Consider the following 21,030-nt stretch of genomic DNA (forward strand, 5'->3'; position numbering starts at 1 on the left):
CCTATATTTGAGCAACAGTTCACCCAGGCTTTGAGAGAATGACCCACTGAATAGGCAGGAAGATCTCTATTACCCCAGTGGATCTGGCTTTCAGATTGCCATGATCTACACCCATCGACTGAAAAAAACACAGCCACACCTTTTTAAGCATTTCTCCCTGCTGATGAAGCTTCTTCTTCCCTTTTCACTTGGCACCATGTCTGAGACGCAGCAGCAGATAGTTACACAAAACACCACCTTCAAGAAGATTAGCCTCTGACATCCTAACATTGTTTTAGAAGTCACTGATCTCTTACAATATCACAGGTATTTTAAAAACAAGCCCAAAGACAGTAATTCCACTGTATTTGCCAACCTTCCTGATTGTCCTATTTTCATATCATCACAGAAGTATCTCAAGAGTTTTACAAAACAAGCTCTTTTATTTGCCCCAGCTCCATCTGCTTATTTTGCCTTGTTCATAGTAAGCTCTTAAAAGTGCTCACTGCTTCAAATAAGCAGTGAGCTCATGTTTCTCCCTGTACACCTTTTAGAATACATTCAACTTCTTTGGAAGGCTTATCCACACTGCTGCCCCTCAGCTAATATCTGCATTCCTGCCTCAGCATGAGTAATCTCTTCTTGATGTAAGTCTAATGACCGTGATTTAATATGCTGATTTTCTTGGATGGACATGTTAGTCAGAAACCTGGCCACTGCCTTCTTCAGCATGACTAACACTTGCTCATAAGTCCTCTCTCTGCTTTGTCTCATCAGCTAAGAGGAATTAACAGCAAATTAAAGACTATGACAACAACTTCCATTCATGAATTTCTAACCCTTTCAGAAAACACTAATTCTTAGCATATACCTGAGAGATAACACATTGCCACCCAAACCTGGGATGAATCATAAAGATATCCAAAAGCAATGCTACGCAACAAAGCTGAACAAGACAGGGAAAAGAAGCTAATCTGAAATTGGAGGTACTAAAGCTGGATCACAGTTGCGCAGATTAGAATCTGACCAATTAGAATGCATGCATTAACTCAGCTAGTCTTGAACAAGTGTCAGTGTCATTTCAATGACTACCAGAACGCAGGCTTCTTGTCTTGATGAAAGCACAATGTCCTCCCAGAAACACTGCACCGGTATTACTTTCTGAGTGATGGAGACCAGCAGATACACCAATTGGTACATCTCATCCCAACTGATTCCTATTTCTTAGCTAATTAACACTGTTCCTGCTTCAAAAGTCTTCTACCCCAGGTACATTTCTAAACAAAACCACATGGTTATCATTCACACTCAAAATTTCCTCTCCATTCCTATATTCTTATACAAACACACAAAGAACTTCCTTAACTTGTGAGTATTGGAGGATATCAAGAGCTCCTGAAAATACTTTCTTTCGCCTTCAAGAAAAACCTCATTTTGAATTAAAAATTGTGTGACAGAAGATGCAGATCAAAATCATGCATCTTGGACTCAATGATCTTAAAGGTCTTTTTCAACATAAATGATCCTAGAGCAGGTTGCTCCAAGCCCTGTCCAACCTGACCTTGAACACTGCCAGGGATGGGGCAGCCACAGCTTCTCTGAGCACCCTGTGCCGGCACCTCAGCACCCTCACAGAGAAGAATTCCTTCCTAACATCTAATCTAAATGTCCCCTCTGTCAGGTTAAAGTCATCCCCTCTTGTCCTGTCACTACATGCACTTGTAAAAAGTTCTTGGGATTTCTTGTAGCCCCCCTTTGGTATTGGAAGGCTGTTAAAAGGTGTCCCCAGAGCCTTCTCTTCTCCAGGCTGAACAAGCCCAGCTCCCTCAGCCTGCCTCTAGAGCAGAGGTGCTTCTAGATTGATACATATGCTTTTAAAGCACCTCAGAAGTAGTTCAGGAAAAGGAAACAGGGTGAAGCTATAAGCAATACTAACTGGGATTTGGTCAATGTGTACAAAATTGGCAGTAACAAATCAAACTGATAAATGCAGAGGGAAAGGATAGAAATTATCTATTTTGTAAAACAACATCAAAGCAAATCTTTTTGCAACTTCTGAACTGATACATGCTAGAAAGGTGTGTCATGTAGCCATGTAAACTACCTCTAGTAACTTAGCTGGTCTTTACCCACAATCAGATTCATGCCCTATCACTGCAGGTAATTCTTAGAAAGGAGGAAGCAGGAGATACTTCATTCAGAAGTCTATCATTACCTTCACCTCTGAAGTGCACTCCACAGGTCTGAGCCCTTCCTTCCTTCCTTCAATAAAATTACAATATTTGCCCTCAGACCCACTATATAATTTCAGGAATTGCACTGGTCTTCAGGAATCTGATGCAGAAGGGAGTATTTAAGAAGGTCAAAGGCAAAAGCATACATGGTTATACTAGTGCAGTGTGCTGAAGAGTTGCTGATCTTCCCATAATTTACTAAACTACAGAAGGGAGTAACATGATGTGCAGACTATTAGTATAGCTATTATGTGGCCATAACAAGAGACATTCAGAAAGTAAGTGGCTGGGAAATACCAGACACGAATTGAACCCATTAACAAATAAATGGCTTGTGTAATGATCTTCTTGGTGTTGCTGAAATAAAATCACTCCAGGTCCCATCTGTCATGCTTTTCATTTCTTCTCTTCAAGTCTGTGCTGCACTGCAAGCCTGCTAATTTAACCACCCTAAGTCTGCACTTAGAAGTTCATACAGCATCAGATGCCCAGTAAGGTTAAATCTGACTCAACCTTTTCTTTTAAACAATGTGTGCAAAGAAACTAGGGTAACAGGGACAAGCCCAAAATTTACAACTGATCTGCAAAGTGAAGAGCAGGCTGTGGCCAGTGATATCTAGGGATCGCTCAGCAATTCTACAATTAATGCTGCTTAATTAGAGTCCATGAGAGGGCAAGAAGTTGACAACATGTGCAAACAGTGGCCTTAACCCTGCTTTTTTGATCTGCTCCTACTCTGCTTTTCTAACTGCACATTCAGGCTACCCCTGTAGGAAAAAGTCTGATGGATGAACACTTAAAGAATTATTTTGCTTAATAATTTAACAGATGCCAGCTTTTTTTTTATGCCATCTCTTCCCTGTTTAAATCCATTTCAGCTATGCCTACAGCAGTGCATTATATGTGAAGCTACTAAAAGAAGATAATGTCAGGATGGCTGCGACTTCCACTTCAGGTCACTCATGCTCCACCCTTCATTCCACTGACCAGGACAGGCACTCCTGCCACCCACCTGTGCTTTTCTCTGCTTCAAGTGCCTGGTACGACGCCAGGGATACATTTGATATATAAGGCTAGCTCTTTCATGCTGTATTATATTACCTGGATTCACCACAAGATGCAAAAAGGGCACTGGCTGTCAATGCATCAGCAATATGTGCAGAGCCACTGCTGGACACAGCGTTCTATGTTGACTGTTTCAAAGTGCTACAACCACGTGTTGGATGTTCTCCTTGGTGACAAACACCACGTTTGAGAGAAGCGCTGTGCTGGACCATGCCCAGCCACTGCCCTGCATCACACTCACTACACACAGGTGGCTTTTTTCCTTGCTCTCCTACATGTGCAGTCCTTGGAAATATGTGAAGAAGTGTGTGAATAATGTGAGTGTGTGAAATATGCAGGTGATTTACTGCAAAAACAAAAGCACAGAAGACAGGCTGAGTGAGAGAGCTGGACTTGTTCAGCCTGAAGAAGAGAAAGCTCCGAGATCTTAGAGCAGCTTTCAGCACCTAAAGGGGCCAAAAGAAGTATGGAGAACAACCTTTTTACTGGGGACTGTAGGGCGATGGACAAGGGGGAATGGCTTTAAAGGGGACATTTAGATTAGGCATTAGGAAGGAATTCTTCCCTGTGAGGGTGCTGAGGCGCTAGCACAGGGTGCCCAGAGAAGCTGTGGCTGTCCCATCCCTGGCAGTGCTCAAGGCCAGGTTGGATGGGGCTTGGAGCAACCTGCTCTAGTGAAAGGTATCCCTGCCTGCGGCAGGGGTTGGAGCTGGATGAGCTTTTTAAGGTCCCTTCCAACCCAAACCAGTCTGGGATTCTGAGATTCTGGGTGCATTTCTTGCATAAAGTGTTTTCCAATCCATTCCGGTTTTTGACATCGTGACTAATTCTAGGTGCTTGTATCTGAAATTCCATTACGACAATCAAGTACACTACACCTCTGTCTTTCATATAGATGGACTAATAAATCATGAAGACTGAAAAAATTGGTAACATTTAAATATTCAAACAGCTGTGTGCTGGAAAGCAAAGACATTCCTCCTTGGTTGGAACAACAAAAAAGAACATACCTGCATGCTGAGATTTATGGGCTGCTGCTCAGGAAATCAATGCTGATGCTCACAAAGAAAATTGTACTTCCCCTGCTCAATTTGCTCATGTTAGATAATAAATTCTGAGCACTCACCTCCTGTAAGTGGTGTAAATCTATGAATGGGTGGTGATAGGATTTTGAACCGCACTGAGCTGAAAAAGTAGATACCAAAACAGGGAGAAAAAGCCACCAGGAGCACAGAACTGTATCGTTTGTCACTGCGGCTACTGACGTATCTGAAATCTGTCATAATGAAAATGCTGCCTGAAGTGACTCTACGAGTGCTTGTTCTGTTCCATCCTGAGAGATTCTGCCAATTTGGAAGAAAATCTTTAAACATTTCCAGTAAAGTCAGTGGGATTTCAGCACATGCTCCACACCTTTACTGAACCAAGGCTGTAACATCCCATATTACTCGGCTGCACTCAGAAGCCTTCAGTGCAAATGAGTTTTCTTAATATTTAAAGACAATCTCTTGCCAGCCATCCCTATTTAAAATGTTAGCGGAGGAAATAAAAGGAAGGAGAAGGTTATTATTTATAACACAGTGACTATAGTTATGCTGCAGTCAGAGCCCAATTACACCCTGGTTACGCTTCCCAACTCTGCTAATTCATATAAATGGAGTGCTTGCTACATGACAGGGTAATTGCAGTGTAAATACAATAGTCTTCATGTAACTAGATAGTGCAAAAGCGCCCACGTTACTGAGGTGGCAATAAGAAATAATTTGGACATGTCATTAACCTTCCAATTCTTTACTAATTAGGATATAGAAAAGCACAACCAAAAACATCATTACACTGAACTAAGGGCTCAACTCTGCAACTATTAGGAGGCTGCTCATGTGAGTAACTGTGCTTGAACATAACGGAGTAGCACCAAATCAGGCTGTAAAACACTACCATGGCTTCATAATGAAGCAAAACAAATGAAAAAATGAATTAATGACATTTTCTTTGGCTGTACATTGCGCTGAAGGTTGTGCTCACACTCAAAATCATTCCCTTGTAGATGGAGGGGAAGGGGGAGGAAACTCTGCCAGGAATCCCTCCTTTTCTCCCAATGTATGTTAGCTGAAGATTGTGTAATGGCTTATCTATGCACTCAGCTCATACTGCCATCTCAGATTAAGGCTTTAGTTAATGCTATAATATACAGTGTTAAAAACAGTATTGATGAAAATCCTTCTCTATTACCCCTAATCCTTTCCTTGCTCTCTTTTTCAACTTCACCTCTCTATAACACTTCAAAACAAGTGTACAGGGAGTGCACACTGGACTTTGTAACTACTTCTTATGTCAAGATAAGGAAAGGAGATTCTCTTGCTTACTCCTGACAAATACCCCATCACCTACACCTACAACACACTCACAGCTTCCAGAAAACTGCTACTTCCCTCCCAGAAAATGCTGAGCCTTTCAAGGTACACCACTTACACTTGTTAAAGATGTACCTGGCTTGCATTCTTTGCCATGATTAATTGCAGAAGCCTGATGCTGTGTTTTCCATAAACTTTTCTCTTTTTTTAACCTCAACTGCTGAACAGTGAAGAAGCCACTGGAAGTTTCTGCTCCCTCTTCATCCTCTGTTTCTTGAAGTACAATTATTCTTACACTCTCAAATCAGACTGTTAGATTTATCACATAGCCTCAGAAATACTGTTTTAAAACTCACCTATCACAGAATAAGACATGAAGGGAAAAAGAACACACACAGCTGAGATTTTTAAATCCAGACTTTGGAAGAATGACAGATACAGCTGCTTGTACGTCCACACTCTCATAAAATCCTGGCTTGCAGCACACACATGGAAATGAGGCAGAATGCTTCGTTATCAAACACTCCTCAGCAGCCCATGCTCTGACGTGACAGCACGTAATGCAAATATTTACAGCAGGAAGTCCTCAAGAATGATCAGCCACCACCAAATGGCAGCAGCTTATCAAGCAGTTATTCCTGCTGTGGGAAACCCAGCTGAGGCAGCATTTCCACACAAACACAACTCAGAGAAGGTCTCTTTCAATAATTAGCTCCAATTTACATAGCTTTCCCCACGATGCTAAGTGTATTTGACGAGTGCCATCATGATCTATGAGACAGGAACTGTGACACAAAAGCTCCAAAGGTTCGATCGGCCGTGGTTCTTTGCATCTAATACACAGCGAGTGAATGCTCCCAGTTTAGTGGAGACATTTGTCCCGAGGCTAAAGCATTGATTCTCCACTTACTGTCTTTAATTGTGATATATCCAATTTATCTTTCTAGGCTATAAACTCTAAGGGAAAAAAGAGTCTTTTCCATTCTGTATGCTGTTCTCGGGTCAGTTTTATTTAACTGCAAAAGAGCCACGTTCAGGTTAAACCACTTTCACACTAGCAAGGTAACATTTTCCTATTGCTAGAATTAATTGCTGCAACTTACATTGTTTTTCTATGACATCTGATGTGAAGATGAACTGGTGGTGACATTATGCATGAATGAAGAGCAACAAATAGAGGATGTTGTAAAAATATTCTTTTCTACTGAGAAAACAGTTTGCTCATCCGTATCATGGTAACATTTCTGCTTTAGTATTATAAATTGCTGTGCATAAGCTTCACTGCTTTCAGTGTGCCACTAGTCCAGAGAAAGAAAAGCCAGCCAGGATGTTTCTTTCTTCCAGAATTGCAGGTGCTTTGTTTTAATGCCATTACCCCTAGGCCTATCCACTGCCCCCAATTCCCATTTATTCTCCTGCCACATATAAGCTGGCCAAAGTGCGCAGCCCTTCATTCCCAGATATTCAAGCCTGACGATTCACAGGGGATAAAATGTGACAGGACTTTTCACCAACAAACGAACTGCAGGGCATCCTCATCAGCAGGCAAGGCAGCTTTAATAACTGGGTTACAGCATGTGGAGATAAACTCAAATGGAGCAGAACATTCATAATACAAAAAACACAAGACGCTACTCAGCCTGAAGCATCATTGGTGCTATAAAAGACATCCAACTAACACAGCAACTTCTGTTTCCCTTTGGAAGCATGATCCTTTTCCATTTCAACTGCAGCAAACCGCAGCCAGACAGTGAAGGGTGGGGGTTTTCTTGTGTTTTTTGAACTGTGGTGGTAGGATACTGGTGGTTACTGGTGTAGACAGACAGGACATGCACCAAGCAGCCTATGCGCCAGCTGCTGCCCGTGCCGTGGGAGATGTCACGCGCCTGGGGGCTAGGACACAGCCTGCTTGGGTGGCTCTGGCATCAGCTGCAGATGAGTCTGTGCTCACAGCGCAGACGCTGTCCCCAGGGGGTCACCTGTCCCCAAATGCTGCTTCTCAAAGGACACCTGCTCTGAATCTTTGTCCCAGGCTGTGCCAAATGAAAAGGTTTGCTTGTGTCAAATACACAAAGCCAAAGACTGTCTGCCTACTGACAGTCTAAGCTTCAGGGGGAATTTGTGATGCTGTCACTACAGTGGAAAAACAACCTTTCACAGAATCACAGAATCCCAAGGGTTGGAAGGGACCTCAAAAGATCATCTAGTCCAACCCCCCTGCAAGAGCAGGGTAACCTAGAGTACATCACACAGGAACTTGTCCAGGCGGGCCTTGAATATCTCCAACGTAGGAGACTCCACAACCCCCCTGGGCAACCCGTTCCAGTGCTGTCACTCTCACAGTAAAGAAATTTTTCCTGATGTTCACATGGAACCTCCTATGCTCCAGTTTACACCCATTGCCCCTTGTCCTATCACTGGACATCACTGAAAAAACCTAGCTCCATCATCCTGACACTCACCCTTTACATATTTGTAAACATTGATGATCACCCCTCAGTCTCCTCCAAGCTAAAGAGACCCAGCTCCCTCAGCCTCTCCTCATAAGGGAGATGTTCCACTCCCTTAATCATCTCTGTGGCTCTGTGCTGGACTCTTTCAAGCAATTCCCTGTCTTTCTTGAACTGAGGGGCCCAGAACTGGACACAATCATCCAGATGCGGCCTCACCAAGGCAGAGTAGAGGGGGAGGAGAACCTCTCTTGACCTACTAACCACACTCATTCTAATGCACCCTAGGATGCCGTTGGCCTTCTTGGCCACAAGGACACATTGCTGGCTCATGGTCATCCTCCTATCCACCAGGACCCCCAGGTCGCTTTACCCTTCGCTACTGTCCAGCAGGTCAACCCCCAACCTGTACTGGTACATGGGGTTGCTCTTCCCCAGATGCAAGACTCTACACTTGCCCTTGTTGAATTTCATTAAGTTTCTCCCTGCCCAGCTCTCCAGCCTGTCCAGGTCTTGCTGAACGGCAACACAGCCCTCTGGTGTGTCAGCCACTTCTCCCAGTTTAGTATCATCAGCAAACTTGCTGAGAGTACACTCAGTTCCCTCATCCAGGTCGTTGATAAAAATATTAAACAGCACTGGTCCCAGCACCAACCCCTGAGGGACTCCACTAGTCACAGACCTCCAGCTAGATTCTGCCCCACTGACCACAACTCTCTGCCTTCTTCCTTCCAACCAGTTCTTGATCCACCTCACTACCTGATCCTCAAGCCCACACTTCCTTAGCTTATCTATGAGGATGCTATGGGAGACAGTATCAAACGCCTTACTGAAATCAAGAAAAAAACACATCTACCGCTCTACCATCATCCATCCACCTAGTTACTTCCTCATAGAAGGCTATAAGGTTGGTCAAACATGACTTCCCCTTTGGTAAAACCAAGTTGGCTGCTCTTAATGACCCCCTCAACCTTGGGTTGAGGGCAACCAGCTTTTTGAAAAATTCAGCCCCTATACCCACAGTAGGATCCCTATTGAGATTTCCTCCCTGCCCAGCTGCTGTTTCTAACACACTAAGGTCCCAGAGCCACTGCTAAAACTCCTACTGACTGCAAAAGAGGGTAAATTTCTAAGCACAGACCACAGGTTTCCCCCTTCCAGCAGAAAGGATATTCAAGAACCTGCCCCAGGATCTGAAGAAGGCTTCCTCTGATCAGAGCCCTTCTCTGCACCCAAGCCACAGCAGTCAAGAGGATCACAGCTTTTGGTGGTAGTGTGAGACATGCCATGCCTGGGGCAGTGCTCAGAATCACTGGAGCAATGAGAATAACTCAGGAGTTTGATGCATCCAATTTGACCACAAAGGGCCCTGTATGTCAAGTCTCACTAGGGTGAGAAGTCTCAGGGACCTCAGATGAGCATGGCTGTCATGGCCCTTAACTGATCACACAGAGGAAGAGGTGGAAATAAAACAAACTACCGCTTCCCTGCCCAGTTGTGCTCATATTATGATTCAAGACACGGGATAAAAAGAGATGAGGCTGCTCCACTGTGGAGCCACTCCAAAGGGATGGGGAGGGACCCTTGTCCTTTCCCAGGTAAGGAAAGCTGTGCTTTTACTGTCTGGCTGATGATGGATAAGCATAGCAAAGTACAGACCAGAATATCTACTTTTAGAATGCTACTTCCAAGGGCACTGATTTGGCCATCAAATGGAAAACTATTATCTGATACCACTTTTAATCATGTTTTTTATTCTTCAGTCATGTACAGCACACTCAGCTGAAGGTAAGAATAGGTGGTTTTCATCTGATCTCCATGAAGACCATGAGTAATGCATGAAGACTTTCTTTAAAATACAAGTCCTTCTCAGCTGAAAGTCTGAATGGTTATTTCCATATATATATATATGTGTATTCATAAGCCTTAACAGAAGAACTTGGAGAGATGACATATTTGCACATTACAAAGACACAGGTACATTCTTCTATCAACTTAAAACGTATTGCTGATAGTTAATAATGAAAGAGTAACCCCTCCATACTAGACCTGAAAAATTTGCTTAATTGGTTCAAGCTTAGATCTAAGACATGGATGTGAATCACGCAAAAATACTGTTCTAACTCTCAGCCTACTGGTATTTGTTGCCTTGGCTGGCTGGCTTACCTTACTGTTCCCCCAGACTGATGATAACTGGGAAATGAACAAGTCCCAAGTCAACAAGACACTACTCACTACAGGCTAAAAAGAACTTTACAGCATTCAACACAGTAAAGATATCAAAAGCCACACCATGGCATGAAGATAGCTGAAGGAAACTCTCCAGGCTCTGAAAGTGGTGAATAGCTTCACAATGAGCACATGAGAAAGGCACACTGAGACATGAACACCTTTTATTCCTGTAAGACATGCTATCAGACTCTACCTAGCATCCAGTTTGCAGCTATTGTGTGAATCAAACGAAGGTGAAGGGAAACCACCAGGTAAGACAATACTTTCTTGAACCCATCTTCCAGACTAAACATCCAAGCTAGTCCTATTCTAAAATGCAGGTTGGACTAAAAACTCAGCTCATGCAGATCTCTGCCAAGACAAGCCTGGCAGGCAGCGAAACACTGTCAGCAAGGCCAGACAAGCTTTGGAGGTCAGCAAGTCTCTCTACAGGCTTCTAAAAAATGTTTCGCTCTCAGGGTGATCAAATTTTCCAAAATCAGGCGAGATATAAAGCTTTTTGGAGCCATTTCAGCCGCAGAGTTTGCTAAGCTTTAGCAAATCAAGATTGCTCTCAATGAAGCCTCAATCTGTCAAAACCAGTGTTCAGTCTTTTGATGGATCAGGCCCTGAATGCCTGCTTCTTACCACTGATGGGAGTATGTCACAGCATAGCTGTTCCTGGAGCTTAGAGGCAGTGCTGCAAAAATGCTCATGCCTTGATTTTGAGAAAAAGCACTTTAACATAGGAAAATCTTATCACTTTTCTGGACCTTTATTGTGTTTACCACCCAAGGATCCCAAATCCTCTAGAAGTATCACGCAAGCCTCACAACACCCAGCAGAGAGAATGTAACTTTACAGAACAGGATACAGCTAGGATGTGGGTCTTGCCCCTGACCAGAGCAGTTCTCTGTGACAGATTGAGAGCTGAATATGCATTCTCTTGGCATACAAACCTACACCTGAACTGAAAGACTATCCATACCTCTGTTTGCACTGAAGAGGAAACTTGGTTTTCATATAAAAGTACATAAAGCAGGAAATAACTTACAGGAGCTGCGTTGTTTTTCACTGTGACGCTCGGCGTTGTGGCTCGTAGTGCTCCACTCACACCATGGTAGTATTTGAAGCAGATCTTTGTTTCAGCTAGAAAAAAAAAGGGATTATTTTAGATTAGAACTGCCAGGGAGAAGCTGCATGATGGGGTGCAGCACAAGGCTGGCAAGCAGTTAAACTGCAAGTGGTTCATCCCTGTTTGGCTGGCATGAGAGGACACCCCCTGCCTCCAATCTTCCCCTTCAGAGTGAAATTTAGAGATCAGTTCCTGCAACTTCAAACAGTTAAAACCTCTACCTCTTCTGAGCAGCACTTATGGCTGACAGACCTTAGAGTACCTGATTAGCATCCTTTAGCTACATGAGGAAGAAGAACAGCCGGTCAGAGAAACCCTCCCAATTCAGATATACCGAACACTAATGTGCAGAGAAAGTGAGAAACTTCCTTAGGACAACAAGGTTCCATAGTTGGTTTCTGACAGGCTTCACTGAGCCAATTTGTTCTGGCCTTGGTCAGGGCAAGGACACAGATCTACACAGATTAACTGCTTTGCCAGCTCCTACATTAAAGCACAGTATGATGAGACCCCATCTTAGTGCATTTCCACTGACTTCCAAAGATTTTGATTAAGTAAGGAACACAAGCAAGACCATGATTTTGGACTCATAGTGCTGGGTTTTGCCACATACATTAGTATTCAGATCACTACATTAAGTGAGGGAAACCCACTTCAATGTCTGTATCAAGGCAAAGAAGTAGTGAAATCAGCTTCTTGTTAATTGTCTCCTTACAACCCACTTTCTTATAATAATAAACTAGCATGTGAACTGGGTTGGTATGTGCTCACATACAGCCAGGACACAGCACACATGCACTGTGTGAAACAGGCATGCTTGCAGGATCTGAAAAATGCCTGTTTCATTAAAAGCAGCATTAACATCAGGCAGTTTTAAGTGGGTAATGCAATGGAAATATTCAGCTGTTCCATAATACACTTGAAGGTGCTTTTCATCACTCAGTTTTGACTTAACACCTTGCTTTGCTGCTGCTGCTGAGACCCAAGGAAAACACTGACCTTTGCCTACAGAGCCACAACAGTCCCTGTAACTACAGTGCCTAAGTAAGAAAACAGTCACATACAAAATGCATCTCAGTTTGTAACACCAGTAACAAAGTAAGCGAAATCGGTGCAGCTGTGACAAAAGATTACACAGTGTTAAGAGCTGATGCTGTGACCTGCCGTTTGGCAGAACCAAAAACCAACTATGCAGTGCCCCAGGAGGAAGCAAAACATGGGGACATAAAAAGTGGTGGTGAACCTCAAAACCACAGGGCTGAACTGCTTCCCCTGACACCTACAGATACACAGAATACAGAAGGAAAAATAAGTCCCAGATTGGTTTTGGAATGACAGTTTTAGAAGTGTAAAGCCTTCCCAACTTTCTTACATGACTAGGGAAATGAGCTTATGTTTCAAGTGATTGGAGCACTTCTCGCTCACAGGTGGCTTCACCACTCTCCTCCCTAAGGAGGCATCAGGAGGTGCAGTCCATCGACAAGAAGCACAGTACATATGCCACCCTGGTTTCCATCCCCATCTGTTCTTCAACAGACAACCAGGAGCACATTTCTACTCACACAGTGAAAACCTCTCCCACTGTATGCACAGACCTGCACCTGTGTCCTTTTTACCTCCCAGCGCTCCACGAGGAATGCATCAGTGTGGCCCATCCTGGGGTTTAACTCACAACTCTGCCCTAAACACAGTTCTGCAAATTCAAGAGTGGAGCATCAGTGGAGCTGAGCAAGCGACCCTGTTGTTGCACCTGGGAGCAGCAGTTGTTTCTTTCTGGCAGCAAAATAAAAAAGCTGGCTGAGCACGTGGGACTGAAAAACTGCAAGTCCAGAGTGAATTTCCATGTTGCAATTTTCTCTACAGGACTTTTAACAGCTCAGCAGCAAACTCATTTTGAAGACAGCAAAAGCTGAGAGTATCACAATAGCTAAAACATGCAGTTCTCACCAATTACTCAAATCTTAATTTTCCTCTCCCCTGGACATTTTTAGCTACAGTTTACATGGAACACTGAGAACTAGAATAAAGAGAAGCTTTGTAAAATTATTTTATTTTTATTAACTCATATGGTTAACAAAATACAGCTTCAGGACTAGCCTGAAGGTATGACAATGTTCAGACCTCACAGCACAAAACCATCACAGGCTGACAAGTAGCAATTCGGCTACCATGTACACTGGGAAATGATGGTTTAAAAGAACCTATTTAATTAAACTAAAAGTATTAGAGAACAGAAGGATGAAAAAATATATCCTTAAGTAGGTATTCTGGATATTAGTATTCCTTTCAAGGACAAAGGGTTACTAAGATGACTGAATATGTATTTGGAAAGAACCATCTGGGTTATTGAAGATCACAGAACCATAGAATGGTTTGGGTTGGAAGGGACCTTAAAGCTCACCCAGTTCCAGCCCCTGCCACGGGCAGGGACACCTTCCACTAGAGCAGGTTGCTCCAAGACCTGTCCAACCTGGCCTTGAACACTGCCAGGGATGGGGCAGCCACAGCTTCTCTGGGCACCCTGTGCCAGCGCCTCAGCACCCTCATAGGGAAGAATTTCTTCCTTATCTCTAACCTGAACTTCTCCTGTTTAAGTCTGAACCCACCACCTATTGTCCTAGTGCTACAGTCCCTGATGAAGAGTCCCTCTCCAGCATCCTTGTAGGCTCCTTCCTCTCAGTTTCACACAACTGCTATTTCTAACACAATTTTCAATGAAACATACAGATGCAAACAGGCAAGAAAGCAACTCAGAGAGATGCAAATGTCACACCCAATCCAGAACAGTGGCAGAGGTGCAGCCATTCCTCAGGCAGTATTTGAGGCGGTGATTAATGAACGTCAAAGGTTTCCATCAGAGAGCAGATCTGACAGCAAACAGTCTTACGGGAGCCTTCACAGCTAGAAAAACTGCTCTGGAAATACCAGGGGAACAACATTTTGTTTTTCTTGATTCCCCCCTTCTCCCTTTTTACCAGATCAAAAATATTAGAAAAATGGTTATTGTCAAGGGATAAATAAAATTACATACAATTTCCTTCGGTGCAAAAATGCCACTCAGACTCTAGTTGGGCTTTTTTTTGGCTGAGAGCCATTCTTTCCAAATACCATTGTTGGTGTCATGTTTTTTACTTCAACAGAGTCCTAACATTTTAATCCATCTGAAGACTGTTCTTGTATTCCTGAATTACCTCTGAGACATTTCCAAAACAGATGCAGACATTCACTGGCTTGGTACCACTGCCTCTGCAGATGAACAGAAAGCACTGGAAGTGTAGGCACGGCAGTGATATAAATTAACCTGAATATTATCCAGCTGGCATTTGGACATTATATGTAGTTACAAGGGCTGTCTGCATTGTAGTCTTGTAGATTAGCTTGTTCGGGAATAAAGGAGGCCATTTAACTCTGTCCTAGCTACATGGCACAGTGCACAGGTCATCAGTAGGTGTTGTCCAGTTAATCCCCAGGTATAAATAAATACATGCTGTTACTATTTTCATCTCAGTAATTACAAGTAGCAGCTCACTGGATCAGGTAATGAAGTTACGATGTTCAAATCAGCAAGTAACGAGGTTAAATTTTCCTTTCCATTAGCATAAATGGCAGTTATACTGGTAAATCTTGCAAGAGATGACATGTCTGAAGATGCTCTGAAATACTTGTGCTCGTGACAATTACCAAACTACTAAGCAGTATTAGTGGATGAAGAGCAAAACAGCATTATATTCCCTTGACACCAGGCTTGGAATCTCTATCAAACCACAGCTGTGTTACAGCCTTCCACTGCACTGATATAAATAAGACAGTCCTCAGTTGTATGCTCAAATCCACCACTACCAGAGGTGTGTTGTAGTCTGTAACTACCAGAGATATAGAAAATACAACTGTCCAAGAAAGACCCCCAAGGCAGGCAACAGACCAGAGCCAGGCAACAGCAGGGGTGATTCTGTTTTGCTCCTTGCACCACAGCCTGCAAACACCTCTGAGGGTCCAATAGGATGGATGCTTGCAGGGAAGGGTGAGGAGCTGGGATGTAGCTATCCCCGGACACCACAGGGACCACTCCTGGTTCAGAGGAAAACTGGGAAGTTTGAATTTTGCCAGAGAACATCTCTGCCAAGGAGCTCCATCCCTTTCAGAAGACAAATAATAATCCAGTCCGCAGAAAACGATTTCTCTGTCAAAGCCCTGAGTTATCTCAGTCACCAAATCAGTTTTGCAAATTAACTGGAAAATGAATTTACCAGCTGGACATAACTCTTCTTTGCAATATTCTATTCTGCCTCCTCAATCATCCAGCCCTTGAAACACCCTACTTCTTACTAAACTGAAGGGACAAAACCTAGTAGGGTCTGCTGATAAATTGCAGCTGGATGTATTGAAGGTTGAAAATCTCTAAGAGGTGTCTAAGTTTCCATCCAGCCATTCTTGCCTGTCAGTGTTATTGCTCCTGTTGGTGTATTTGATATCCTTTCCCTTTAAAATACTTCTATTCCTACTCACCCTTCCTTCCGAGCTGTCAAAACTGTCCTAAATCTCTTCTCAAAAGCTCACTTGCTCTTATAACCCTCTGCTCCTCTTACTAAGACTTACTAAGGCTAGTCTGGCCTCAGAGGCTTAGCTTCCACCTAAAGGTGGGTTTATTCATATATTCTCTCAAATATAGAAAGCATCACTGCCAGGATTAAGCAGTTTCCCTTGTTCTCCTAAAAAACCAAACCAAACCAAAAAGCCTAACAAGTATTTCAAGGAAAGACTAAATTATATTCTTTGGGGGAGGCAGGAAGCATCAGCTAGTGTTTGACTGGAGTGCGTGCTACACCTGAGGCACTTCTACAACCTGGTTGTGATTTACTCCCACAACACTTAAGTGTTTCAATTAGCTGAGGTGCCTAGGCATTAGCTAAGCATCTCTCAGCACTGAACAACCTCTCAGGGAAGTTCTTCAGAACAGAGTCATTTGTGATCGATTTAATCTATTACTAAAAAAGCTGTTGTTGCTCTTTTAGGCAAACATTGTGCAGAAAAAAAGTGAGAGGTGTCAAACACCAGTAATGAAAAGGTCTTTGGTAAGTGGGTGAGAACCAAGTGAACCAAATCAGAGCCAGGCAATTAAGCTGAGTCATAAAGTCTTCCCTAGAGAGTATCCAGAATTGGAATATACAAACATATGATACTGTGATATAATCAGATCGTTATGGGACCATCTTGAATTAAAGTAGCCATGGTGATCACTGGAAGCAGAGACAGTCAAAGTGGAGGTAGGGAGTTGACAGAGGGAAGAACTGATAGAATACAATGGGGAAAGTGGGAGAGGCATATGAAAAATTAGCACAAGGAATTAAAACAGGAAGCCAAAATAGAGAAAATTTAAAGGCAGTTTATAGGCATTGCAGTACTGCAAGCAATACTGAGAAAGCAACAGCACCAAAATGTGGTCTGAGGGAAGAAGAAGATTGAGATTAGAAGAGGCTCACTGCAGAGTGTGAGCTGGGAGAAAGACTAGGACTGTCCAAATGAGGCTAAACAAGAAGAAAGCAGGGAAAAAGAAACCAGGCAAGGAAAGGCATAAAGGAAGAGAGTAAGAAAGTCAAGCCTGAAGAAACTGCCCTCTCACCAAGCACTTCATAAAGCATAGAACACAAATTATGAGCTGTACCAGCAACTATCTGTGAAACCCTGTGCAAAGTGTGCAATCTGTCCACTTCTCATGCATGACCCCCTTTCTCCACCTGCTGCTGCTTCCAGTACCCACCCCCTGCTTTGAATACCACTGGAAGTGTAGACAGCAGGTCAATTGTGCAACCTGGAGAGTCAAAACCCAGTGCTCCTGCATCAGCGTGAGACTCTCCCTGGGAATCAATAGCTTTTAGATAAATTTAGGTAGCTTCTCCTGATACTGCCCTGTCAGCAAAGAATTAAGACATGTAGCAAAGAGAAAAGGTAAGGTTATTAGTAGCAGATCTAATTTGTACTTCCAGCATCGATGACACTGCCCCGTTCATTTCCACTATGTGTGCCTGATGCTGCTCCATGCAAGCAACAGCTCTCATTTCTTGTGTTGTATTAGGAAAAATACCTGCTCCAGGAATTGCCTTCCAATACACAGCAGTGACACTATAACCGTCAGGCAGGTCTGCTGCTCAGCCACCTATGGACTGGGTATTTCCTTGAGCTGCAAAGTGCATCTGCTCACAGTGTTTGTTTAGTATCATAACCACCTACAGTTTTCCATAAGGCACCTCAGTTTTTAGATAGCTGACAGTTTCGAAGCACGTGAGGCCCAAACAGATGTGCTTCTTTAATCCCTGTTGCAGAATTTCTTCCAATTCTCTGATTACTTTTTTCTTGCCCTGCTCTAAAATGTGCACAAACACAAGTGAACAGACTGTTAAAAGACCTCTTTTGATAAACTCTGAGATACAAGATTAACACTCCCAGGCAAGAAAGAAAGAAGTACCTGGAGACAGAATTAAGGCTGACCAGTACATAGCAACAATTCCAGGCACAAGCCTTTACAAGGAAACTGTAATAGCTCAAAACCAAGCAGCAGAACACCTGGAAAGCCTGTAATCTAGATTAAATTTAAACCAAAAATCTAAACTTGTCAAGCTGCAGAAATGCACAGTTAGAACATGCAAATAACATTAACTCTGCAACAATTAACACTGTTTTTTTTGCTGTTTGTAGTTGTATCTGACATTTGAAGAACAGAGTAAGTGACCTTAGTAATTTTATTTCATCTTCAGATGGGTTGTCTCAGACTGCTATTGCTTCACAAGGGCTGCACATCCAGGACTGGAGTTGTGTCCTTTGTAACGGGAGAGCTGATTACCATTTATTATATTATTGATTCTTTGTTCTGATTTGTGATCCATGGATACTCTCTACGATTGATTTTCACTTGTATTTCCCTTGCATTTGATTCAGCAGCTACCTGCCTCCAACCACCACAAGAGTAGGATGGGAAATTAATGCACTACAGGGTAGTGACAAATCCTCATAGTGGGCCAGTTTCCTCTGTCCCAGCTTCACTTGTTTTGAGCCTTCACTGTTGCATGCTCTGTACTGCACTGATTTTGGGTCTAGCTTTGTATAATGCACCTCTATTACTATGCTGTTCATATGAAGTGACATTGATCTGGCTCCCCATGACTGCATCATGCGTGTTTCATTAATATTCTCCAGAGTATTTTTGGGTGTAGAATCCTGAGCATAAAAGACAGACAAAAATCACACAAGTTTTGCCTTATGAAAAGAAAGGTGTCCAGGAGTTTCTATTACAGGAGTGATACAAGAAAGTGGCTCTGTAAACTGCTATACAGGAAGAATATACAGATCTAATTTCAGCAGCCTGTTCCTTTAGTGCTAAGTTCATAAAAGCCGTCATATTGGCAAGACTAATTACTAAAGAATGGCAGCAGTTGGAACAAATGTATGCTTATACATTAATTTCCAGCACTTGAATATATTTCTCCATCCAGGCAGGACATCTAGCATTGCTGATTAATAAAGTTGCTTGACGTTTTTCATTACAAACCTTGCTTTCAGTTGCTTATATGCTTTCAAAGAAACATATATCTGGAATAAAATTTTGTATGCTGGATTTCCACCTCAGATCTACAGAGATGCACAGCAAGAAAATTTCATCCAGAAATTGGTAGATGAAGGTAAGGGAAAAACATGGGTTTATATCCCTTAAAGATTTCATGGGATGTTTTTCCATTGAAGACCTTTCCCTTTTACCCTCCATGTTAATATGCAGCAGAAGTCACTACACAAAGCGTGTATTTTTTGCTGTTCCTGTAAAAGTACATTAAAATTCAGCTAACTTACAAGCCTCTCCAGAAAATTCAGTTTGATATGCTCATTTGAGACACCTGTGATTTTACCAGCTAAATGCCTAGGAAATCCTATCTTTGCTGAGCATGTTCCAGACTGGCACAAAGACAGACTTTTTCCTGCGATACAGATCTAAGCTCTTCCTGGCTGTGCCACATCTGGGTGCCTCTCCTGGGATCAGGAGGATTGTATCCCTGGCTCTCTCCCCACTGTGCCAAGTAGCATGGAAGAGGAGAATATGAATCCACTGCCAGTTTTCCCTTGTTGAAGGAAGAGATGGAGGCAGCTGGGGAGATAAGGAATGCAGAGTGGGGAAACAGCAGCACTGTTTCAGTCTTGCTAGGACAAATGAACACAGCCAGCTGCCCTCATGGTGGGAACACAATGCATGCACTGTGGGACTTCCAAGATCTCAATTAGGCAAACACAGGGAGATGGCAATGGGATTTATGGCTCAAATTCTGTCCAGTTAGGCAGGGGTTGGAATGCATTAAAATCTAGTGCCGTCCAGCAGCCCTTGTGAAAGTCCAGTTCATTATATTCAGGGGCCTGTACCATCCAAGTACCTGGTAAGACTGGTGTTTAGATTGACGAGTCAAGGCAGAGTAGAGCAAGGCAAAGCTTCTGCAGATACCCACCACAGAGAAGGTCAGTGGAAGGATGCCACTGCCCAGGCAGTAGCTAAAGATGCTAAATGTCTTTAATAAAAAGGTGGTTTAGCCCTTACATAGCTAGGAATAGAACCTGCAGTTTGCACTGGGGCATATTTTCCAACTATTACCCACTACTTGAAATTTATTGCATAACAAGAGTAATGGAATTGAAATTTGGGTTGCTTCGACAGCTCACATCCTTGAAAATAACAACCTCCTCCTAAAAGTATCTACAGATATGGGAGATGGGGGGGAGGAAGGCCTCTGCTTTACCATTAATGGCACTGAGTCATCTCTCATCCCACTGAAACCAACAGAACTATTTGCTCTATATTCATAAAAAATCATGATCCGGCTCAGAACAGGAAGAATTTTATCTACTTACCTCCAGTCCAACCTAACACTGCTATCTATCTGCTCTGCCTTTATGGCCTGTTGTAAAGGAAGGACTGATAGACTGATAGAGCTGAGGATGGGGGGTGGGTAGGTGTTGTAACAACTTACCTGTCTTTCATCAGGAGAAGGAAAAGCTGCTTGAGAGAGACATTTTAGCCATGGCAAACTGAAAATTAAGGACTGAACCGAGACCGAGACTTTAATGAAATTCCAGAGCCTACAGGAGTATAATGTTTTTATGTAAATCAGCCTAATGATGAGTTTTTCACCACCAGCATTAGCAAGTGAGCAATTTATTTGAGGAAAAACTTGCAATCATCAAAGCATTTTTAACTGTGTGATAGTGGAGTCCATAATAACTGGAAACTATGCCTAAAGTTTGCTCTCTGATCCTAAGCACTCATGCACCTTGCGTGAAAGACAACATTGCAGGCAAAATCAAACACATGGTTCATCTGTTTATGAGGGAGATGACCTAAAATAACTTCTGAAATGCAACAATTATATCAGCCTAAGCTTTTAAATAACACCTCTGTTTTAAAGCTGCTCATCACCATCTTGGTTACAATGGACTCGATGGACTTGACAGCTCTTTATCAAAATTGAATAGTAGAGCCTTGCCTCACACTCAGTTATGACAATATAAATTAAAGCACAACATAAACACATAGAAAATAAATATACAGAAACACTGACATCCCTGAGCTT

At 42.8% G+C, this 21,030-nt stretch overlaps 1 protein-coding gene across 10 annotated transcripts in view; it reads right to left on the reverse strand.

Moving 5' to 3' along the window:
* Nucleotides 1–21,030, reverse strand: part of HECW1 (HECT, C2 and WW domain containing E3 ubiquitin protein ligase 1) — a 246,136-nt gene that overhangs the window by 107,559 nt on the left and 117,547 nt on the right. For all 10 annotated transcript variants that reach the window (XR_008975135.1, XM_057431266.1, XM_057431262.1 and 7 more), the window contains one exon: nucleotides 11,348–11,442. Coding sequence is in view for 9 of the 10 variants with exons in the window: in XM_057431266.1 (XP_057287249.1) it covers nucleotides 11,348–11,442 (95 nt within the window). In the remaining variant the exon portion in view is untranslated. The remainder of the gene's footprint in view (nucleotides 1–11,347; nucleotides 11,443–21,030) is intronic.

This window comes from Pezoporus wallicus, unplaced genomic scaffold (genome assembly GCF_028554395.1).
Source record: "Pezoporus wallicus isolate ANWC-B61680 ecotype Strahan unplaced genomic scaffold, APGP_CSIRO_Pwel_v1 scaffold_11491, whole genome shotgun sequence".
In the NCBI taxonomy this organism is placed as follows: domain Eukaryota; kingdom Metazoa; phylum Chordata; class Aves; order Psittaciformes; family Psittacidae; genus Pezoporus; species Pezoporus wallicus.